Source organism: Embiotoca jacksoni, unplaced genomic scaffold (genome assembly GCF_022577435.1).
Source record: "Embiotoca jacksoni isolate LCO1_2020_lvr unplaced genomic scaffold, fEmbJac1.0.p SCAF_13, whole genome shotgun sequence".
NCBI lineage: Eukaryota > Metazoa > Chordata > Actinopteri > Embiotocidae > Embiotoca > Embiotoca jacksoni.
In genome coordinates, this window is record NW_027185263.1 from 190,001 (window position 1) to 207,500 (window position 17,500).

The 17,500-nt window shown below is 48.1% G+C and overlaps 3 protein-coding genes across 5 annotated transcripts in view; all 3 read left to right on the forward strand.

Moving 5' to 3' along the window:
* LOC138196030 (rap1 GTPase-activating protein 2-like) overlaps window positions 1-5,036 on the forward strand; it is a 28,687-nt gene extending 23,651 nt beyond the window's left edge. For 2 of the 3 annotated variants that reach the window (XM_069145693.1, XM_069145695.1), the window contains 12 exons: window positions 1-67; window positions 823-894; window positions 963-1,049; window positions 1,125-1,271; window positions 1,554-1,658; window positions 1,757-1,848; window positions 1,949-2,053; window positions 2,138-2,225; window positions 2,414-2,480; window positions 2,569-2,621; window positions 3,231-3,267; window positions 3,370-5,036. The exon at window positions 1-67 is cut by the window's left edge and continues 89 nt beyond it. In XM_069145693.1, the coding sequence (XP_069001794.1) occupies window positions 1-67; window positions 823-894; window positions 963-1,049; window positions 1,125-1,271; window positions 1,554-1,658; window positions 1,757-1,848; window positions 1,949-2,053; window positions 2,138-2,225; window positions 2,414-2,480; window positions 2,569-2,621; window positions 3,231-3,242 (895 nt within the window). In that variant the 3' untranslated portion in view covers window positions 3,243-3,267; window positions 3,370-5,036. The remainder of the gene's footprint in view (window positions 68-822; window positions 895-962; window positions 1,050-1,124; window positions 1,272-1,553; window positions 1,659-1,756; window positions 1,849-1,948; window positions 2,054-2,137; window positions 2,226-2,413; window positions 2,481-2,568; window positions 2,622-3,230; window positions 3,268-3,369) is intronic. The other variant, XM_069145694.1, reaches the window with a different exon arrangement.
* A 579-nt stretch (window positions 5,037-5,615) lies between these two features.
* ncbp3 (nuclear cap binding subunit 3) lies at window positions 5,616-11,172 on the forward strand. The gene is made up of 13 exons (XM_069145697.1): window positions 5,616-5,871; window positions 6,569-6,634; window positions 7,411-7,516; window positions 7,602-7,727; window positions 7,820-7,945; window positions 8,032-8,183; window positions 8,294-8,402; window positions 8,630-8,729; window positions 8,960-9,069; window positions 9,167-9,485; window positions 9,720-9,868; window positions 9,942-10,124; window positions 10,219-11,172. The coding sequence occupies exons 1-13, from the start codon at window positions 5,695-5,697 to the stop codon at window positions 10,539-10,541; spliced, it is 2,046 nt and encodes a 681-aa protein (XP_069001798.1). The 5' UTR covers window positions 5,616-5,694; the 3' UTR covers window positions 10,542-11,172.
* Window positions 11,173-12,091: 919 nt separating this feature from the next.
* pcf11 (PCF11 cleavage and polyadenylation factor subunit) overlaps window positions 12,092-17,500 on the forward strand; it is a 14,747-nt gene continuing 9,338 nt past the window's right edge. The window contains 5 exon segments of the mRNA XM_069145698.1: window positions 12,092-12,422; window positions 14,959-15,084; window positions 15,325-15,507; window positions 16,039-16,266; window positions 16,510-17,500. The exon segment at window positions 16,510-17,500 is cut by the window's right edge and continues 1 nt beyond it. Coding sequence (XP_069001799.1) covers window positions 12,195-12,422; window positions 14,959-15,084; window positions 15,325-15,507; window positions 16,039-16,266; window positions 16,510-17,500 — 1,756 coding nt within the window. The 5' untranslated portion in view covers window positions 12,092-12,194.

The window sequence follows — 17,500 nt, forward strand, 5'->3', positions numbered from 1 at the left end:
CAACTTCCTCCACGCATTCATCCTGGTGCAGGGGGAGGAGCCCTGCTCTGACCACACCTCCTACAAGGTTCCACTTCCTGTTTTACATTTTTCTGACCTTGTTTAGAAATATTTTATTTCTCAACCAGCTTATTTTGTTGTGATTCAAAGACAGGAAGTACTCATGAAAATATAAGCTTTTATCAACTAAAAGAGTAAACAGGCTAAACCGAAAGAACCTGACAAACAGGGACAGAAAGGACACCGTCTAAATACACCAGGGAGAGGAGGACAGCGAGGGATAGGTGACATTGCTGTGGGCGGGGCAGACCAGCAAACAAAGGGCAGGAAGTGAATGAGGAATTTCAAAATTAAACAGGAAGCACAAAACCGAAAATGAAGATGATAAAATATAACTTTTGTTAAATATTCAGAAACAAACGTGCAGTTTGAAGCTGGTCTGTGTGACGTGAAGATGGTTTCTGTTTGGGATTAAACTGAGACAGCGGCAGAGTTTACCTCAGAGAACCGGAGTTATTACAGGCAGACAGACGGCTTTAATTTGAACGTCTTCAGATAAACAGACGAGCTTCATCTCTGCTTCAGGTTGTTTCAAACAAACTATGAAATATGAGAAAAGAGAAACGACTCAGATTGTTCCAACAGGAAAATAATCTAGAAGATAAAAGTCTGTTTTATTTTGAAAGTTTTTTTTCAGCAGAGCTTTTGTTCACGATGTTTTCTACATATCTTTCAGAATCACCAGATCACGACTTCCTGAAGAGTCTGTTGAATATAAAGATTGTTTCTATCAGTGACTGTAGAACCTGTTGTGATTGACAGGTGTCCGTCACAGCACGAGAAGACGTGCCTCCGTTCGGCCCGCCCCTCCCGAGTCCCGCCGTCTTTAAGAAGGTGAGACAGACGTTCGGTCGAGTTGCTGAAACTGTGAACTGATCTCACATGTGCTGTTTGGTGTTCAGGGTCCAGAGTTCAGAGACTTTCTTCTCACGAAGCTCATCAACGCCGAGCTCGCCTGCTACAAGAGCGAGCGCTTCGCCCGGTTGGAGGTAAACGCCACGCCCGCCTCCTCCGTCCTTTCATCTGAGAACGACGCTCATCTGTTCCTCTGTGTTCACGTTCAGGAGCGAACCCGAGCCGCTCTGCTCGACAGCCTCCACGACGAGCTGCAGAGACGCTCCCAGAGCATGCTGGGATGGACGTCGTGCCTGGAGGAGGAGGGGCGGGCCGACAACGGACACGCCCACGGAGGACTGCTGGAGTCCATCAAGGTGCGTGTTGGATTTTATTCTATTCTGTATTCTCTCAGTTCGAGTTATTTATGGAATTATCAACGAGCAGAACTTTTCTGAAGGGAATGATGATAACATGATTGACAGCATCATTGTTCATCATCTGTTTGTGTTTACAACGTCTCAGCTGACTGAAAAGTTTCGATCAGACCAGGTTCGACTGTCTGAGAACAACTCGTAGGACGAAGGATGCAGACGTGTCTCCGCTGAACTCTGAAAGAAGTTCTTTGTTTTACATTTGACCTTCTTCGTCCACCTCAGAGGGCGATGCGAGGGCGGAGCGTCTCCATGGAGACTATGTCGAGAGGCGGGGCAGGACTGCCCACCAGTCTGAGCGGGGGGGGTCTGGCACACTTCAACCTGGAGGTAAACAACAACAAACACAACATCATGTTGGTGTTGTTAGTAAGTTTACAGTTGAAGTGTTTTGTTGGTGAACAGCTGATTGTGTTTTTTTCCGTCAGTACAACGTGAAGTCGCCCGTGAAGAGACGCTCGGGACTTTTTCCTCGACTGCTGAGTGTCGACAGTCAAACGGAGAGACACAGTTCGAGGAGGTGACGTTCTGATCAACAGCTGCTATCTGACTTCACGTCACTAAACATTGGACTGTTCCTTCAACCCCGTCTTCTTCTGTCTCTTTAATTCACGTCTCAGTCTCCTTAGTGAGCAGAGGAGCTTCGACAGCTGCCACCCGACGCTGGAGGTGAGGTCGGAGCTGCCGTCCAATCCCAGCTCTCCAGAGGCGGGACAACGGGACAGGTGTGTGTCGCTCCTGTATCATCAGGTCAGTATTAATCAAAATCAAACAAAACAACAAACATCAGAGGTTTTTTTTATTCACAGGATTCACGTGAAGAAGGAGGGCAATAAGATTTCCAGGTCGACGTCCAGCACCTGCAGCCTCAGCATCCCAGTGGACGACACGCACCTGGTGAGACGGACAAAGAATGATGTTCTCAGAGTCCAATATTAGAGGACAGTGTTGTAGTTCACAGTGTGACCTGATGGTGGCGGTGTTGTAGTTCACAGTGTGACCTGATGGTGGCGGTGTTGTAGTTCACAGTGTGACCTGATGGTGGTGGTAACTAACTGATGCGTCCTCTCTCTCTCTGTCTTCAGCTCGCCCAGGCTGCGATGCTGGAGGGTCAAAGTTCAAGCCCCCTGCTGGCGTGTCGCAGCCCTACAGGTCGGTGCAGCGTTCACGTACGTTAAACGCAGTGTCTCGCGTGTTTCTACGTCGCTCTGACCGTGTCGTGTCCTTCGTCTTCTTTCAGACATGAAGAATAAAAACTCTCCCAGAACCAACCTCAAGTTTCGCTTCGAGAAGGTGAGTCCCTCCCCCGCAGTCTGACGGGAGCCAATCAGAGCGCAGGATGCTAACTCGTCACTCAGTATCTTCTAACTCCTTTAAGCAGCAGCTGAATTTACACTCCTCTAGTTTATGTTTAATAACCTAACGATAGTTCAAACTGAAGAAGGCACTTATTACTATTAAACTCATGAAAATTAATGACTACATATATTTATCTGCAGCAATATACAAGAAAAAAGTTCTATATTTAATGTTACAACCCCGTTTCCCAAAAAGTTGTGACGATGTGTAAAGTGTGACTAAAAACTGAATGTGATGATTTGCAAATCATTTAAACTCATATTTAAGTGAAAATTAAATCCTGTAGTGGAAATCACTGCCTGGGCTCAGGAACACTTCTGAAAACTGTCGTCTGCATCCACAAATGAACCTTAAAACTAAGAAAACAGATATAAAGATGATTCAGAAACTTCTCTGGCCCCGATTTCAGATGGACTGATTTTTAATTAAATATTTCAGTTTTCATGATTTACAAATCATCACATTCTGTCCCAACTTTTCTTTTAAGCAGTTTTTATGTTTAAATGTCTGGTCTCGATCAGACTGACTGTTGTCTGTCCTCAGCAGGGACATTAGACGGAGAGGCCGGCGGCGGTTGAAGGTGCGTACCACTTCCTGTCTGCCTGTTTTCTGTTTGTGACGCTACAAACATGGAGGCTGGAAAAAAAAGGTCGAGCTTTGATTGTTTTTTGTTTTTTAAAAGTTGGAGACTGAGACGGATACGAGCGTCCAGTCAGCGGGAGGACATTGATCTGAAGATGGACTGTCACCCACACGTCTCTCTGTCTCTGTGAGGACACGATGCGTTCAGGGTTTCGGTTTAACACTCAGCATCACACAACAAACCATCACGTTAATCACATTCAATTTATTTATCTTCATGAAAACGTTGGACATCAAATCCACAATTTACTTTAAAAAATAAAGTAGCTGAAGCACTTTCTGTTGCTTTAAATCAGCGGTGTCCAACCCGTGGCTCGTGACCTGCCAGCAGGTCGCTGAAGGTTTGTTTCACCTCTGATTATACACGTAAAGAAATACACACAGAACGAATCACATGCTGCTGTGATACCAAATGTGTCTGTTTGTTACTGTTCACATAAAAGAAGCTGTTTCAGCTGTTTGGGTGGAGCTCAGCTATGTGAATAAATGTTAAAAATGAGGAGCTCTCGGAGGAAGAAAGGTTGGAGACTCCTGATTTAAAGTCAACCTGCTGAAATCTTTAAAAAAAATTCCGCTTCCTGATTCCTGAAACTTCATTTGCGTTGAAATGTAAAATATTTTACGTCCACGTGCAACAGAGCATCATTCACCCGTCCGTCCACTAGAGGGCTCCGTGTCAGAGTCAAGGCGGCTTTTCAAAGCCAGAAATGACCATATTTGGTCGAACTAGGGAGGAGCAAAGGGTGGATCTGTACTATGCCCCGCCCACCTATAACAGAAATCTGACTGCACCACAGGCCTGTCAATCAAACAGCCCCGCCCCCAAAAATAGCGCTGTTCAAATAATATAGAAGTTCACTGCAGATAAATAAATTCTGAACTTTAGCTAAATTTTAAATGAACTTCCTGGTTTTGTAATCGATCCATTTCACGCTGCCTGTCGAAGCCTCCTTTATTGATTTAAATATATAATGATAGATTATTGATTGATGATTCCTGCTGCTGGTTCTCTTTCACACTTTTAAAAACCCTGAAGAACATCTGCAACAAACATCTTTGTGGCTCTGAACCTGACACACTAATCACGTGACTCCTGTTTACCATCGTTCGGTTCAAACCGAGACTCGTTAGAAACCTGCAGGAAGAAGAAGCTTCGCTGCTGTTTGATGCAAAAACGTCTTTACTTTGCACTAAAGTGACACAAACTGTGTACGTCTTCCTGTTTTATGATCACATGTAACTTTGAATCTGTTCAACCGTCAACTCAAACCAACCTGCACTGAAAGCACAACATCCGTTCATCCTCTTCTCCAGTTCAGGTTCCTGTTTTTCAAAATAAAAGTGCTAATTTATTTTGGAAAAGAGGAAGATGATGATGTAGCATAACTTAAAAGATGTCGCTGAGTTTCTGTTCACGAAGAAAAACGTATTCCTGCAGGATGAGACGTTTGCACTGTTTCACTGATGTCTGGTTCCTCTGTGTGTGTGTGTGTGTGTGTGTGCGTGTGTGTGTGTGTGTGCGTGCGTGCGTGCGTGTGCGTGTGTGTGTGCGTGTGCGTGCGTGTGTGTGTGTGCGTGTGCGTGTGTGTGTGTGTATGTAAATCTTCCTGTTTATTAAAAAATACACTGTAAAAGTGAAAATTTTGAGAAACATTTAAAGTCACCATACTCCAATAAAAATAAACGTTTACTATGTTTTTCTTTGAATTTATAACATTCGTGTTGACTTGCTTTTTATTTTGGTCATCAGTTAAACATTTTTTCCTCCTCCTCCTCAGTCGTCGCCCCCCCCCCCGCCTGCTGCTCCCTGCAGGAGGAGTCAGTCAGGAGGAGGTGTGATTGCAGCTGTCCATCATCTCAGTCAGAGGGAAAATCTCTGCTCAGCTTCAGCTGCATTGAGTTTATGTTTAACAATCAGCTGCTGTTCGTTAACGTTACCGTGACAACAAATCTAACCTTCTTGATTTGACCCAAAACAGCATCTTTAGCAGCTTTACCCAGGACTGGAGGACGTTAACTAAAACTAACAGTGCTTCAGAATAATCTAGTATAAGTAAAAGTCCTGCTTTCCAAATTCTTTTTCGGTTTTATGGCTGATAATGTAGGCTAATTCTTGTTTTTCTGTAGATACAGTTCACTCAGTAAAACAGAAATAAGATTAAATTAAATTAAAGTTTTAAACAGATATTTAGCATAGAATTAAATCAAAAACACGATCATAACGTTCGCCAGGGGGCGGTACTGCTCCGCTGTGACGTCTCCACCGCCGGAACACCAACGAAGAAGAAGCCGAAGGACGGAGAACCATTGCCGGGTTAAGAAAACAACCGCAGCAGCGGCCGTTGTTCGCAGCTCAGTTCGCGCCATGGCGGCCGTACGCAGCTTACAGGTGTCGGTGAAATCAGACAGCGGCTCGGACCGCTCGGACTCGGACTCCGAGTCCGACCGAGATGCCCGCGAAGCCGAGCCGATGGAGGTGGAGGAGGGAGAGCTGGAGACGGAGGACATCTCCGTGAACCGCTCTCTGAAGGAGCTGCTGCCGGTAAGTACCCGGACTAGGCCTCGTCAGACCGGGGACTGGCGTTTGCTGCGGCCGGGGGATCAGCGGGAAGTGTGGGGGTGTGTTAACTTGGACTCCTGGCTGTCTCTCCCGGAACTAGTTAGTCGTTAGCCCCGTGGCTGTCCGGGACTAACGGCCACCGGCGGTTACGTGCTTTAACTCGGACTAGTTTCGACTCGTGAGTGTTTATGGAGCTTCTCGGCTTTAATGTTTATTTCACTCACTTGTTGCTGGTCGCTTCTTCACGTGCTGCCGGTCCACCAAACTCCACGAAGTAAACTGGAAATTTAATATTTACACGGGCAGAAGAACACCGGTGGTTGAAAATGATTACGAGCTGTTAAATATTTGAATACATGCGATAATACTGAACAATTCGGCCTAATTCTAATCTGAATGGTAGGAGATGTTTTACATTTTTACTGGTGGTGCGTCTGTTCCTGATGACGTGCTCACAAACCATCAGCTGTTTAATTGTAGGTTTCCTTCTCATATTTGAGGGGAAACATGAAGTCACTATCCTACTAACTGACAGGCAAACAAGTGTTTCTGGTGGAAGTCTGTTTATTTACACATTAAAATGAGCTGTTTGTGTGGCTGTTGGAGGTGTTTCATCTTTCATCGACACAAACAGGTGAAAAAAGGATTTAACGTTAAACTGTCGTTCTTTGATTCACAGGATACAAGCAGGCGGTACGAGAACAAGGCTGGAGCGTTCATCACAGGGATCGATGTCAACTCAAAGGTACGACTCTCACTCACTCACACACTCACTCACACACACACTCTCACACACACACACACACACACACTCACTCACTCACACTCACTCACTCACTCACTCACTCACTCACACTCACTCACTCACTCACTCACTCACTCACTCACTCACTCACACTCACTCACTCACTCACACACACACACACACACTCTCACACACACACACACACACTCACTCACTCACACACACACACACACTCACACACACACTCTCACTCACTCACACACACACTCTCACACACACACACACTCTCACTCACTCACACACTCACACACACACTCTCACACACTCTCACACACACACACTCACACACACACACACACTCTCTCACACACACACACACACACACTCACACACACACTCTCACACACACACACACACACACACACACTCACTCACTCACTCACTCACTCACTCACTCACTCACACACACACTCTCACACACACACACACACACACACACTCACACACACACAGCCTCTGATCCGAAGATTAAATAAAAACTTTTGGCACATGAAATTCAGGAGAAGCTGAAGAATAACACGGCCTGTGTGTGTGTGTGTGTGTGTGTGTGTGTGTGTGTGTGTGTGTGTGTGTGTGTGTGCGTGCGTGTGTGTGTGTGTGCGCGGGTGTGTGTGTGTGTGTGAGTGTGTGTGTGTGTGTGTGTGTGTGTGTGTGTGTGTGTGCGTGCGTGCGTGTGTGTGTGTGTGCGCGGGTGTGTGTCCATGTGTGTCCATCAGGAGGCCATCGAGAGGAAGGAGAAGCGAGCGCGGCGGTTTCATTTCCGCAGCGAGGAGACGGTCACTCAGAGGAACGTCTTCCTGGACAAAGACACCATGAAGAAAGGTACGAGCAGACGTCCATCTACAGGTGAGTTCAGCAGCCGGAACCTGTCTCACCTGGCGTCTTCTTCTTCTTCTGTGGTGCTCAGCAATTCCCAGACTGCGCATGGAGGCGATCTTCGTGACCGGCGTGGATGACATGAGCACCCAGGACGTCTTCGGGTACTTTAAAGAATATCCTCCGGCGCACATCGAATGGATCGACGACACGTCCTGTGAGTACTACACACACACACACACACACACACACACACACACACACGTCAGATCAGGTCTGGTCTGTGAACGCCACCTGATCGTCTCCTAGGTAACGTGGTTTGGCTGGATGACAACACCTCCATCCGAGCCCTCATCAACAGCAGCCGGATGCTTGATCCGGAGGCGGTTACCACGGAGACGGAGAGTAGCACCGAGCCGGACGAGCAGGGCAAAGGTCAGTCTGAGCTGTAGAGAGGTCACTCTGAGTCCGCCAGGCACCGGAGTGCAGCGTGGGTAATTTTATCTGCGTGAACGTTGCAGATCGTCGGGGTCAGGGGTCAGACAATGAGGATGACGAAGAGGAAGAGGGCCAGGTGGATGAGGAGGAAACGGTGAAGAAGAGCAGTGAGGAGATCGAGGGAAAAGACAGCGACGGAGAGACGGAGCCAAAGACAAAGGCGGAGGGCGGACGGGTAGACGCAGACCAATCAGGTGTAATGATCACTTCTAATACCTCATCAATGATGCTCACAGCTGCGTGTGTGTGTGTGTGTGTGTGTGTGTGTGTGTGTGTGTGTCTCAGGTTGAAGACCTGTCGCGGACGGAGATCGACTCTCTGCTGAGAAACGACTTGCGACCGGCGATTAAACCGTTCAAAGGAAACAAGCTGCTCCTGCGCTTCGCCACACAAGGTCACACACACACACACACACACACACACACACACACACACACACACATACACACACACACACACACACAAGTGTATGTCCCCACACTGTGTCATAACAAACTGACAAACGGTAAAGATCCATTTTCTTTTATTAGATTTTATTGATCCAGAAGTGTGTGTTGTTCCAGGCGTGTCCAGCGGGGGCGCTGTGGTCATGTGACTCATGTCTGAAAGTTGTGTGTGCAGATGACAGGAAGGAGCTGGGTGCCGCTCGCCGCAGCAGATACTACATGAAGTACGGAAACCCAAACTACGGTGGCATGAAGGGGATCCTCAGCAACTCCTGGTGAGTTATTGATGGAGTCGGAGGGTCAGAGGTCATCATGAAGTTCATTACTGTTCTCTGTGAAGACTCATGAGAGACACGTGACAACGTTAAGTCCATGAAAGAAGCAAGAAGTTTACAGAAACACTGTGTGTATGAAACTGTTTGTAGTGTCTTGAAGTGTAATACCACCGGGACCAGCAGGGGGCTCCACCAATCTGAAGATGTTCAATAACGTCCTCTGTGTTCAGGAAGAGGAGGTACCACAACCGCCGCATCCAGAGAGACGTCATCAAGACCAAGAAGCCTCTGATCGGAGACAGCATGGGACACACACCTCCCTACACACACCGCCACTCAGGTAACTACACAGTTCAGGTGCTGTTCTGCCCCCTGCTGGTCAGGTGTGGCGCTGCAGCCCTCACTGACCTCACCTCTTCTTCCTCTTCTTCTCCCAGCTGACCTGGTCAACCTGCCCGAGGAGCCCATCAAGGAGGAGGAGGAGGAAGAGGACGAGGAGGAGGATGAGCAGGATGGCGACGATGAGGACATGGACTCTGACGACCGTGTGGTGGAGTACAAGGACAAGGGCGCCGGCTCGCGCTCAATGGGGGCGGGGCTCCGCAGCCGAGCAGAGCGCTCTCCGTCACCCTGGTCGGAGTCGGACGAGATGGACTACGATCTGGAGCTGAAGATGATCTCCACGCCGTCACCGAAGAAGAGCAAGAAGATGACGATGTACGCTGACGAACTGGACACGCATCTGAAAAGCATCCGGTGAGACCCGCCCGCCTCACATGTCTCCGCCCACCTTTACCAGTCCCCGCCCACCCCACCTGTCCCCACCCAACTTACCTTTCTCTGTCCTCACATGCCCCCTCCCAACTTTACCTGTCCCTGCCCACTTTTACTAGTCCCCGCCCACCTCATCTGTCCCCGCCCACCTTTATCTGTCCCCACCCACCTCTTATTAAAATAAAACAGGAAGTTCGAACAACGTTTGTTTTTCAGGAACCGGATCGGGGCGTCGGGGTCTCAGACACAGACCAAATCGCCGTCTCCCACCAAGGTGACGGACGTGCGGCAGCTGCTGGAGGAGAAGAGACAGGGACAGTCCCGGGACAGACCGCCCCCCCCGGTGGCCAGCGGAGGAAAGACAGGTGAGCTGTTCATCCTGATGTCTCGCCTGCAGCTGTGAAGCCCCGCCCCCTCTGACTCTTACGCCTTCTGCAGATGTCCGCCAGCGACTCGGGAAAAGACGCTACTCTCCGGACAGACGGCGCTCCCCCTCCCCCGTCTCCCCCAGAGACACACCTCCTGCCAAAGAGCCAATCAGAGACGTGCATCGCAGACTAGGTGTGGCCAGCCAGGACAGCAGAGGCCTCTACTCCAACTCACCCAAAGACAGGAAGACAGGTAGGAAGGAAGCTCCGCCTTCTGTTTACGGTATCAGTTTTGAGTTGTAATGATCCTTTTAATGTGATGATTAATCCCACCCCCACCCCCCCAGGACTGTGGAGCAGACTCGGCTCCAGCGATGATGACGGACGTCACGATCGCAGAGCGGGCGGCCGCTCGGCGGGGCTCTTCTCCTCATCGTCGTCTTCGTCATCGGGGCCGCCGGCTCGGACCGAGAGGAGACGAGGCGATGGGGAGGAGGAGGTGGAGGAAGTGGAGGAGGAAGACGACTCGACGCTGCAGAAGATGTGGGGCGCCATGATCAAACAGAAACAGGAGCGCAAGTCGCACAAGATGAAGAAGAGCCGGCTGGACAACCTGCCGTCGCTGCAGATCGAGATCAGCCGCGACAGCAGCGACGAGTCGGACGCCTAAGAGGAGGAAGAGGAGGAGGAAAGAGGAGGAGGAGGAAGAGGAAGAAAGAGGAGGGGTCAGGGACAGCAGCTGGAGTTTCTCTTCTGAACTTTAAATCTAAAATAAAAAGACTTGCCGGGGGGAGAGAGGGGGGCGGGGGGTCCATCAGGCATCTGGCATCTCCTCATCCATCCCTGCTCCTGTCTGTACATCACATATCTGTGAAGCTCCGCCCCCTCATCCTCACAGAGCATCATGGGAGACCTCTGCTCTGTCACGTTCACTCCTCTGGGAATCGAACCCTCCACCCCGGGACCATCAATCAGATCCAATTCAAAACTCCATTCACAAAATGTGTGTTTTTACATGTTGCTCGGCTGTGGGCGATGAAGAGGAGAGGAACGAAGATGAAGCTTCACCTTCATCCTCCTCTTCAGCTGGTGGAACTCTGAGATGAGAGACGCAGGCGGAGAAGCGACTTCTGATGTTTCTGTGACGTTTTCGTACATTTTTTTTAATCACCTGTTGTTATCGACCTCCTGCAGAGTCTGTGGACACAAACAGATCAGATCCTTATTAAAGTGCTGACTCGTGGTTTACTGGAGCTGCGTTGTGTTTGTGAGAATTAAATAAAAAAGGTTTTCAAAGGTCAGAGGGTCCTGATGGAGGAGAACATGTATGAAGCAGTATTTTTTTTTTTTTTTGCAGATTATTTTTCAGGTAAAATGTAAACATTCAGTTTGTCTCAGATTTTTTGAGTCTGAGGAAGTTTTACAGCTGAACGATAAAACGTTATTGACATCAGGACATAAAAAACTAAGATTAAATAACAGAACAAATTCTAATTTATTTATTGTGTTCTGCAAAACAAAAGGTTTCATATCAAACATGTACTTTGATATTAATATATCGGTGATAAACCAATAACAGCTGATCAATCACTAATTACAATGGGCAAATTTCACTAGTTTTTTTTAAACATTTTATAAACAAATGTATTAATAAATAAAATAATCTGCCGCTTTTAGGTCGGGTGTCATTAAATAATAAATAGACCCATTTCTCATCAGAACTCTTCGTCCTGACAGCGAAGTGATGAACATCAGGTCCTGTTGATCCGGATCACACAAGTTCCTCATAAAAGTATTTTAGTACAGTATTTAAATGTATTGATCACACGTTAAAAGGGCCCATCATGTGTTTACATGTTTTATATTTTGATATATTTTAATATATTCCATCATCACATAGTATTCTGTGTATATTCCATCAGGTGTGTTTGATAATAATCTAATATTAATGTTTAAAGCTGGGGGTGAGACGCCATGCTGCGGCCTCATGTTGTTGTGTTGGGTAATCATTTTTCAGGCTGCCGCCCGTTATGTAATCATAAACTGACACCACTTCGATCTGATTGGCTCATTCGTGTGGCTGTAAAACCACCGAACCAATCAACACGAAGTACCCGGTCAAGACGGCCTGACACAAGCCAATGGGGCCCACGTGACGTCACGGCAAATATAAAAACTTTCACGTGACGTATGAGGCCTTCTATTACAGTCGCCATTTTCTTACCGTCGAAAACGGCCGGAGAACAAGCGTTTGGCCGAAACGAGCCACAAGGCCGGCGGGTTTTTCTCCGAGTCAGGGCCGAACAGTTCGCCACATGAGTTCATGGACTGCCTGCTAATCAGTGGAGGTGGTGGTGCTGCTCAGGCTCGTGTAGGTTTCCCCGGCTCGCCCAGCTCAAAGATGGAGGACGCCTGCCGGGAGTACCAGTCGTCGCTGGAAGACCTGACGTTCAACAGCAAGCCGCACATCAACATGCTGACCATTCTGGCCGAGGAAAACCTCAACTTCGCCAAGGATATCGTCGCAATTATTGAAGCACAAATCAGCAAGGTTTTTATGAACATAGAATACTTTTAATTTGCTTCGTGTTTATGTTTGTAGAAGGTCCGGTCGGCTGTTAGCTGGCGGCTAAACATGGCGGCGTGCTAACACGACATGTCGCCTCGGCGCGGTTCTTCTAACTTTCACCTCCGAATCTGGATCAAAGTGGAACATCTCGACCTTCAGAGAAACACGGCCGTTTAGGCTCACCACAGTTTGACGGAACTCGCCGCAGTGAGTTAACTTCGACTCGGTTCGGAAGTTAAAATCCACCGTAAAACAGAACCGACTGACTTTAACGATTATTTTCAAACTCGAATTAATACAGGAAGCGAACATGAGATCGATCATGACGTAAACACGCGAATCGATTAATCGGATCGTGAGATGAGACTAGATATCGCGATGTGACATAATTACTGTTATTTTTTTTATTATTTTTTTAAAGGAGTGTTGCAGTAAAATAATAAAATTCTCTGATCGTACAAAACGTATATTTGCATTACTGAACGTTATTGATCAAAAAGCTCACGATGTAAATACATTTTGGAAAGCCTGTTAAAAATATTGACATATCGAAGTATTTTGGTCTGTCGATCAAAAATATCTGTAGATTTGATTTAGTTCAAATCTAATTTGAGGTTGTTGATAATTAGCCAACAAAACCAAGATTAGCCATCGATAAGGACTTTGATCTTTAAAAACAAAAGGAGTATTTTCATATTTAAATTATTGAATAAACGAGACACTTTGAGCAAAGTCGATTTCTCGCCTCAACAACAGAAGAACGAGTCTTTAGTTGTTTGTGTGTAAATTTGTGTTTTCAGCTGTGAAGGGTCTGAATAGTTTGAGTTAATACCCTGTTGATTGATCACCACAAACAGACGGTTGTCACGGAAACCTGCTCTGCTGTTATTGATTATAGATAGAAATGTAATGCACAGAGTGAGTTGTATAATCAGCGGGAGAAGTTTTAACGGTAACGCTTCATTTACGGTGGATTTTAATGTCTGTGTTTTGGCCGTCGTCTCTATTCAGTCCCTCCAGGAAATCATCACAATACGTGAAACACAACATTCAGTCTGCACAACATCTACAGCAGCTTTTTCTTCAACAGAAGCTCTTTCCTAACAAAAACTGACCTTAAGAAAAATCAGTGTTCATTTCCAATCAGTAAGGCTCGACTTCCTTTTCCTCTCGTCAGCAAAATGAACTCCAGCACCAGAGGAAACAGGAAGTGACGGGGTTTGTGGGAAATGTGGTTTTATGATGGGAACGAAGAACATGTTAAATACGTTTTCTCCACTTCCAGCTGGAAGAGACTGAACTTTGTTTTAGTGTTGAATGAATGTGATTTAAAAGCATGTAAAGCTCTTACTTTGAAGGCAGATGGAGCCTTTGTTCTATATTACAGTCACTTATACACTCATTTGATCACTTTGAGCCCCAAAACAGGAAGAAAAACACATTACATGGCAAATATTTCTGCAGGATTATTATCACACCACGTTTCTCTTGATCAGGTAGACTTGGAATGTTTTTCTAACTCCTTCAATCTTACTGCAAAACACACTTAAAACTCCACAAATTACATCGGTGCAAAATCTCAAACACCCTCCTGGAGGGACTGAATGTTCCTGCAGGCGTGCGATGAGGGCCGGACCGCTCCAACCTCTCAGGTGGTCCGATATGATGTTGATAGAGATGCATCTCCGTCAGCAGGGTCTTCTCTGTTTGCTCTCTGACCTCACAAAGCTTTGGTCACATGACACCTGATTGGATCAGATAAAAAAAAAAGAAGTTTCTCTGCATTAAATCAGTAGTGAATCTTGATTTACTGAACTGTTATTGAATGGTTAACATGTTTATAATAAAAAATGTGAACTGTGCTTTTTGTCATTTTTTATTTCCCAGTGTAATTTATTGGTCTGACTCTGGTTGTATTTCCTGAGCGGCTGTGTGAGCGCCGCCTCACTTCAGAGTGTAAATTAAACTAAACGCCTCCAAACCGTCTCACCTGTTTTTAAACCGGTCTCAGTTTTTGAACCATCGACCAGGATTTTGAGGGTAAAAAAAACAAACTTTTTTTTAACGGGCATGAAAACGAGGCTCGCCGGGCGTGGAGGGAGACTGGCTGACGTGTCGTCACGGTAACGTACAAAGAGTGGTTCGAAGAAGAACCCTCTTTGGAGGTAACGAGCCGGTCGGGGACTGGACTTCCTGTTTGTACTGAAGGATCCTCGTCACTGAACGGACTGACTGAAGACGACTGCTTTTGTTTTCTTGTTTCCGGTGGATGGGACGAAGGAGTTTTTATTTTGGATCCCGACTGAAGAACGAACACGCGGACTGTGGACTGAACTTTTTTTTTATTTTTGTGTCTTATTTTGTTTTTCACCATTTTCAACTGATATTTTCCACTTGGCGGGTGTGGAGGGGGCGGGGCCTGTCCCCTGTTACTTCCTGTCAGCTTGTGATTCTTGTTCTGAAATGTTGCTTTAACCCCTGTTGTTTTCTAAACTTGTTGAGTTCTCTATTGCTCCAGGCGCCATCCATCGAGAAGCTTCCCGTTTTGTACTTAGTGGATTCCATAGTGAAGAATGTTGGAGGAGAGTACCTTGCAGTGTTTGCTAAAAACCTAATCACTTCATTTATATGTGTCTTTGAAAAGGTACAGTTCTCTTTGCTGCTGTTTGAATTATCTTAAAGTCTTCTGTTCCCTCCTGTTTGTTGCTGCTTGCTTCACTGTGTAGTTGTAACGTAGTTCTGTAGATTAACGTGTGGATGGAGGGTTTTATTTTCCTAATGTTAAGTTAAGATGAGCTTTCGTTGGCTTTCTGCTGTGATGTTGCTGCAGTGTGCTCAGCTTGTGGTGTGTAGCCGTGGACCAAGTCATGTCCTCTGTTTGTAGGTGGACGAGAACACCAGGAAGAGTCTGTTCAAGCTGCGCTCCACGTGGGACGAAGTGTTCCCGCTGAAGAAGCTGTACGCGCTGGACGTGCGGGTCAACTCGGTGGACCCGGCGTGGCCCATCAAGCCGCTGCCGCCCACCGTCAACGCCAGCATCCACGTCAACCCCAAGTTCCTGAAGCAGGTGTGTATGAGCTGCCGACACCACACCTGAACCCGACGGCCAATCGGCTTTCACCGTAGACACCACACCTGAACCCGACGGCCAATCGGCTTTCACCGTAGACACCACACCTGAACCCGACGGCCAATCGGCTTTCACCGTAGACACCACACCTTCACAGTCACGCTGGTGTAGTTCTGGTTCGAGAAGTGGACCTTGAACTTAAACAACTTAAACACTCAAATTCACATCTTTCCAACTTTTTTCTTTTTTTCCTATTTTTACAGCTGCATGTATAAATATCAATAGACGATTCAACAAAGTGAAATGAAACAACATATATTGGTACTTTAAATAGAAGTGGGTCAAAATGAGATGACTGGGTTTTCAAAATATAACAATGAAAAATCTTTGAGGTCGGGAAAAGGGGGAAATGCTATTTTTGTTTGTTTGTTTATTTGTAAAAGTCCCAAAAAGTAAATTTTACTGCGACAGAATACCAAGAAACCAGTTCACTCAAATACAGAAACTTTGAACTTCTGTGGTCTCCAGTCTGAGGAGCCGCCCTCCCCGCAGCCGACGCCGCCTCCTCAGCCTGCCCCCCCGCCGGCCCCGGCCCCGGCGCCGGCCCCGGCCCCGGCGCCGCCCACCACCGTCAGCCCGTCCAGCCTGACGCAGGAGCAGCTGATCCGACAGCAGCTGCTGGCCAAACAGAAGCAGCTGCTGGAGCTGCAGCAGAAGAAGATCGAGCTGGAACTGGAGCAGACCAAAGCTCAGCTGGTAGGACCGCCGAGCTCAGCACATTTGATCCTTGTTGTTGTTGTTGTTGTCACCCTGAAACACCGAGAACACAAACGTGTTGATCATTAGCAGGTTCACAGTTCAACTGAGTTCAACTACAAATATTCAACAGCTTCTGTAAACTTAATATAAAACATCTTTAACGAGGTCATGTGACAGACACATGATCACACATCTGTCCCGGCAGCATCAACAGCTGTTTCCTACTTCCTGTCTCTGCAGGCCGGTGGGTTTGTGTTGCCGCCGACACCGACTGCCGTGCCCACGCCGACAGCACTCGGCTCGGTGCCGAAGGCCATCGTCCCGCCCGCTCCGGTGGTCCGGCCTTGGATCCCCCCTCAGACTCAGACCGACACCAAGCCGTCCCCCAGAGACCCCCGTCTGAACCGCGCCGGCCCTCCATCCACCCCGTCATCCAAAGAACAGCCCGCCGCCAAGAAGGAGAGCCCCTCCCCCACAGGAAGTCACGCCCCCACGCCTGAGAAAAGACCACCGGAGAAATCTATCCGGTCCGACAAGCCCCGCCCCTCCAGGAAGGAGGCGTCCGAGGAGAAGCCGAAGTCCAAGTCTCCGTCTCCGATGGCTAAAAGTGTCCCGAGTAAAAACAAGCCGGTGGAGGAGGGTCAAAGGTCAGCGGACGGAACCAAAAAAGACCCCCGGCTGAAGAAACGCACGCAGGACAAGACGGGCGACGCCAAAGACGACGAGCTGAAGGAGAAGAAGAGGTGCGGCGAGAAGAAGGAGCGCGAGGAGACGCCGGGGGCGGAGCCACGGTTCAGCAAGGGGAAGCTGCTGAACGGCTCCAAACACGACCGCGACGACGCCGACAAGCTGGAGTTCAAGAGCGGCGGCAACGCCCGCACGCACGCCCGCAAACGCACCCGCTCCCGCTCCCGCTCCCCCGCCTCCTCCCCCAAGAGGAAGGACCGCCGCTCCCCCAAGAGCCGAGCTCGCAGCAGCTCCGCCTCCCCGTCGCACAAACCCGGGAAACCCAGGAGGCTCCGCCCCGACGAGCCGCAGCACGGGAAGACGAGCCGGGAGGACCGGGTCGGCACCAAGAAGAACCAATCGGAGAGCAGGAGGTCCAAGAGGCCCGCGGAGGACCGGCACTCCGAATCCAGAGACTCCCATTCCCCCCGCAGCCACGACGCGGGAGGCAAGGACCCGAAGGAGGCGCCGCACCGCTGGAGGAGCGGCTGGGAGGAGAACAAGC

Coding starts and splice junctions, on each gene's coding strand:
- ncbp3 (XM_069145697.1), top strand. CDS start 5,695: ATGGCGGCCGTACGCAGCTTACAGGTGTCGGTGAAATCAGACAGCGGC. Junction 7,946..8,031: donor GCCGGACGAGCAGGGCAAAG/GTCAGTCTGAGC, acceptor TGAACGTTGCAG/ATCGTCGGGGTCAGGGGTCA. Junction 8,403..8,629: donor CCTGCGCTTCGCCACACAAG/GTCACACACACA, acceptor TTGTGTGTGCAG/ATGACAGGAAGGAGCTGGGT.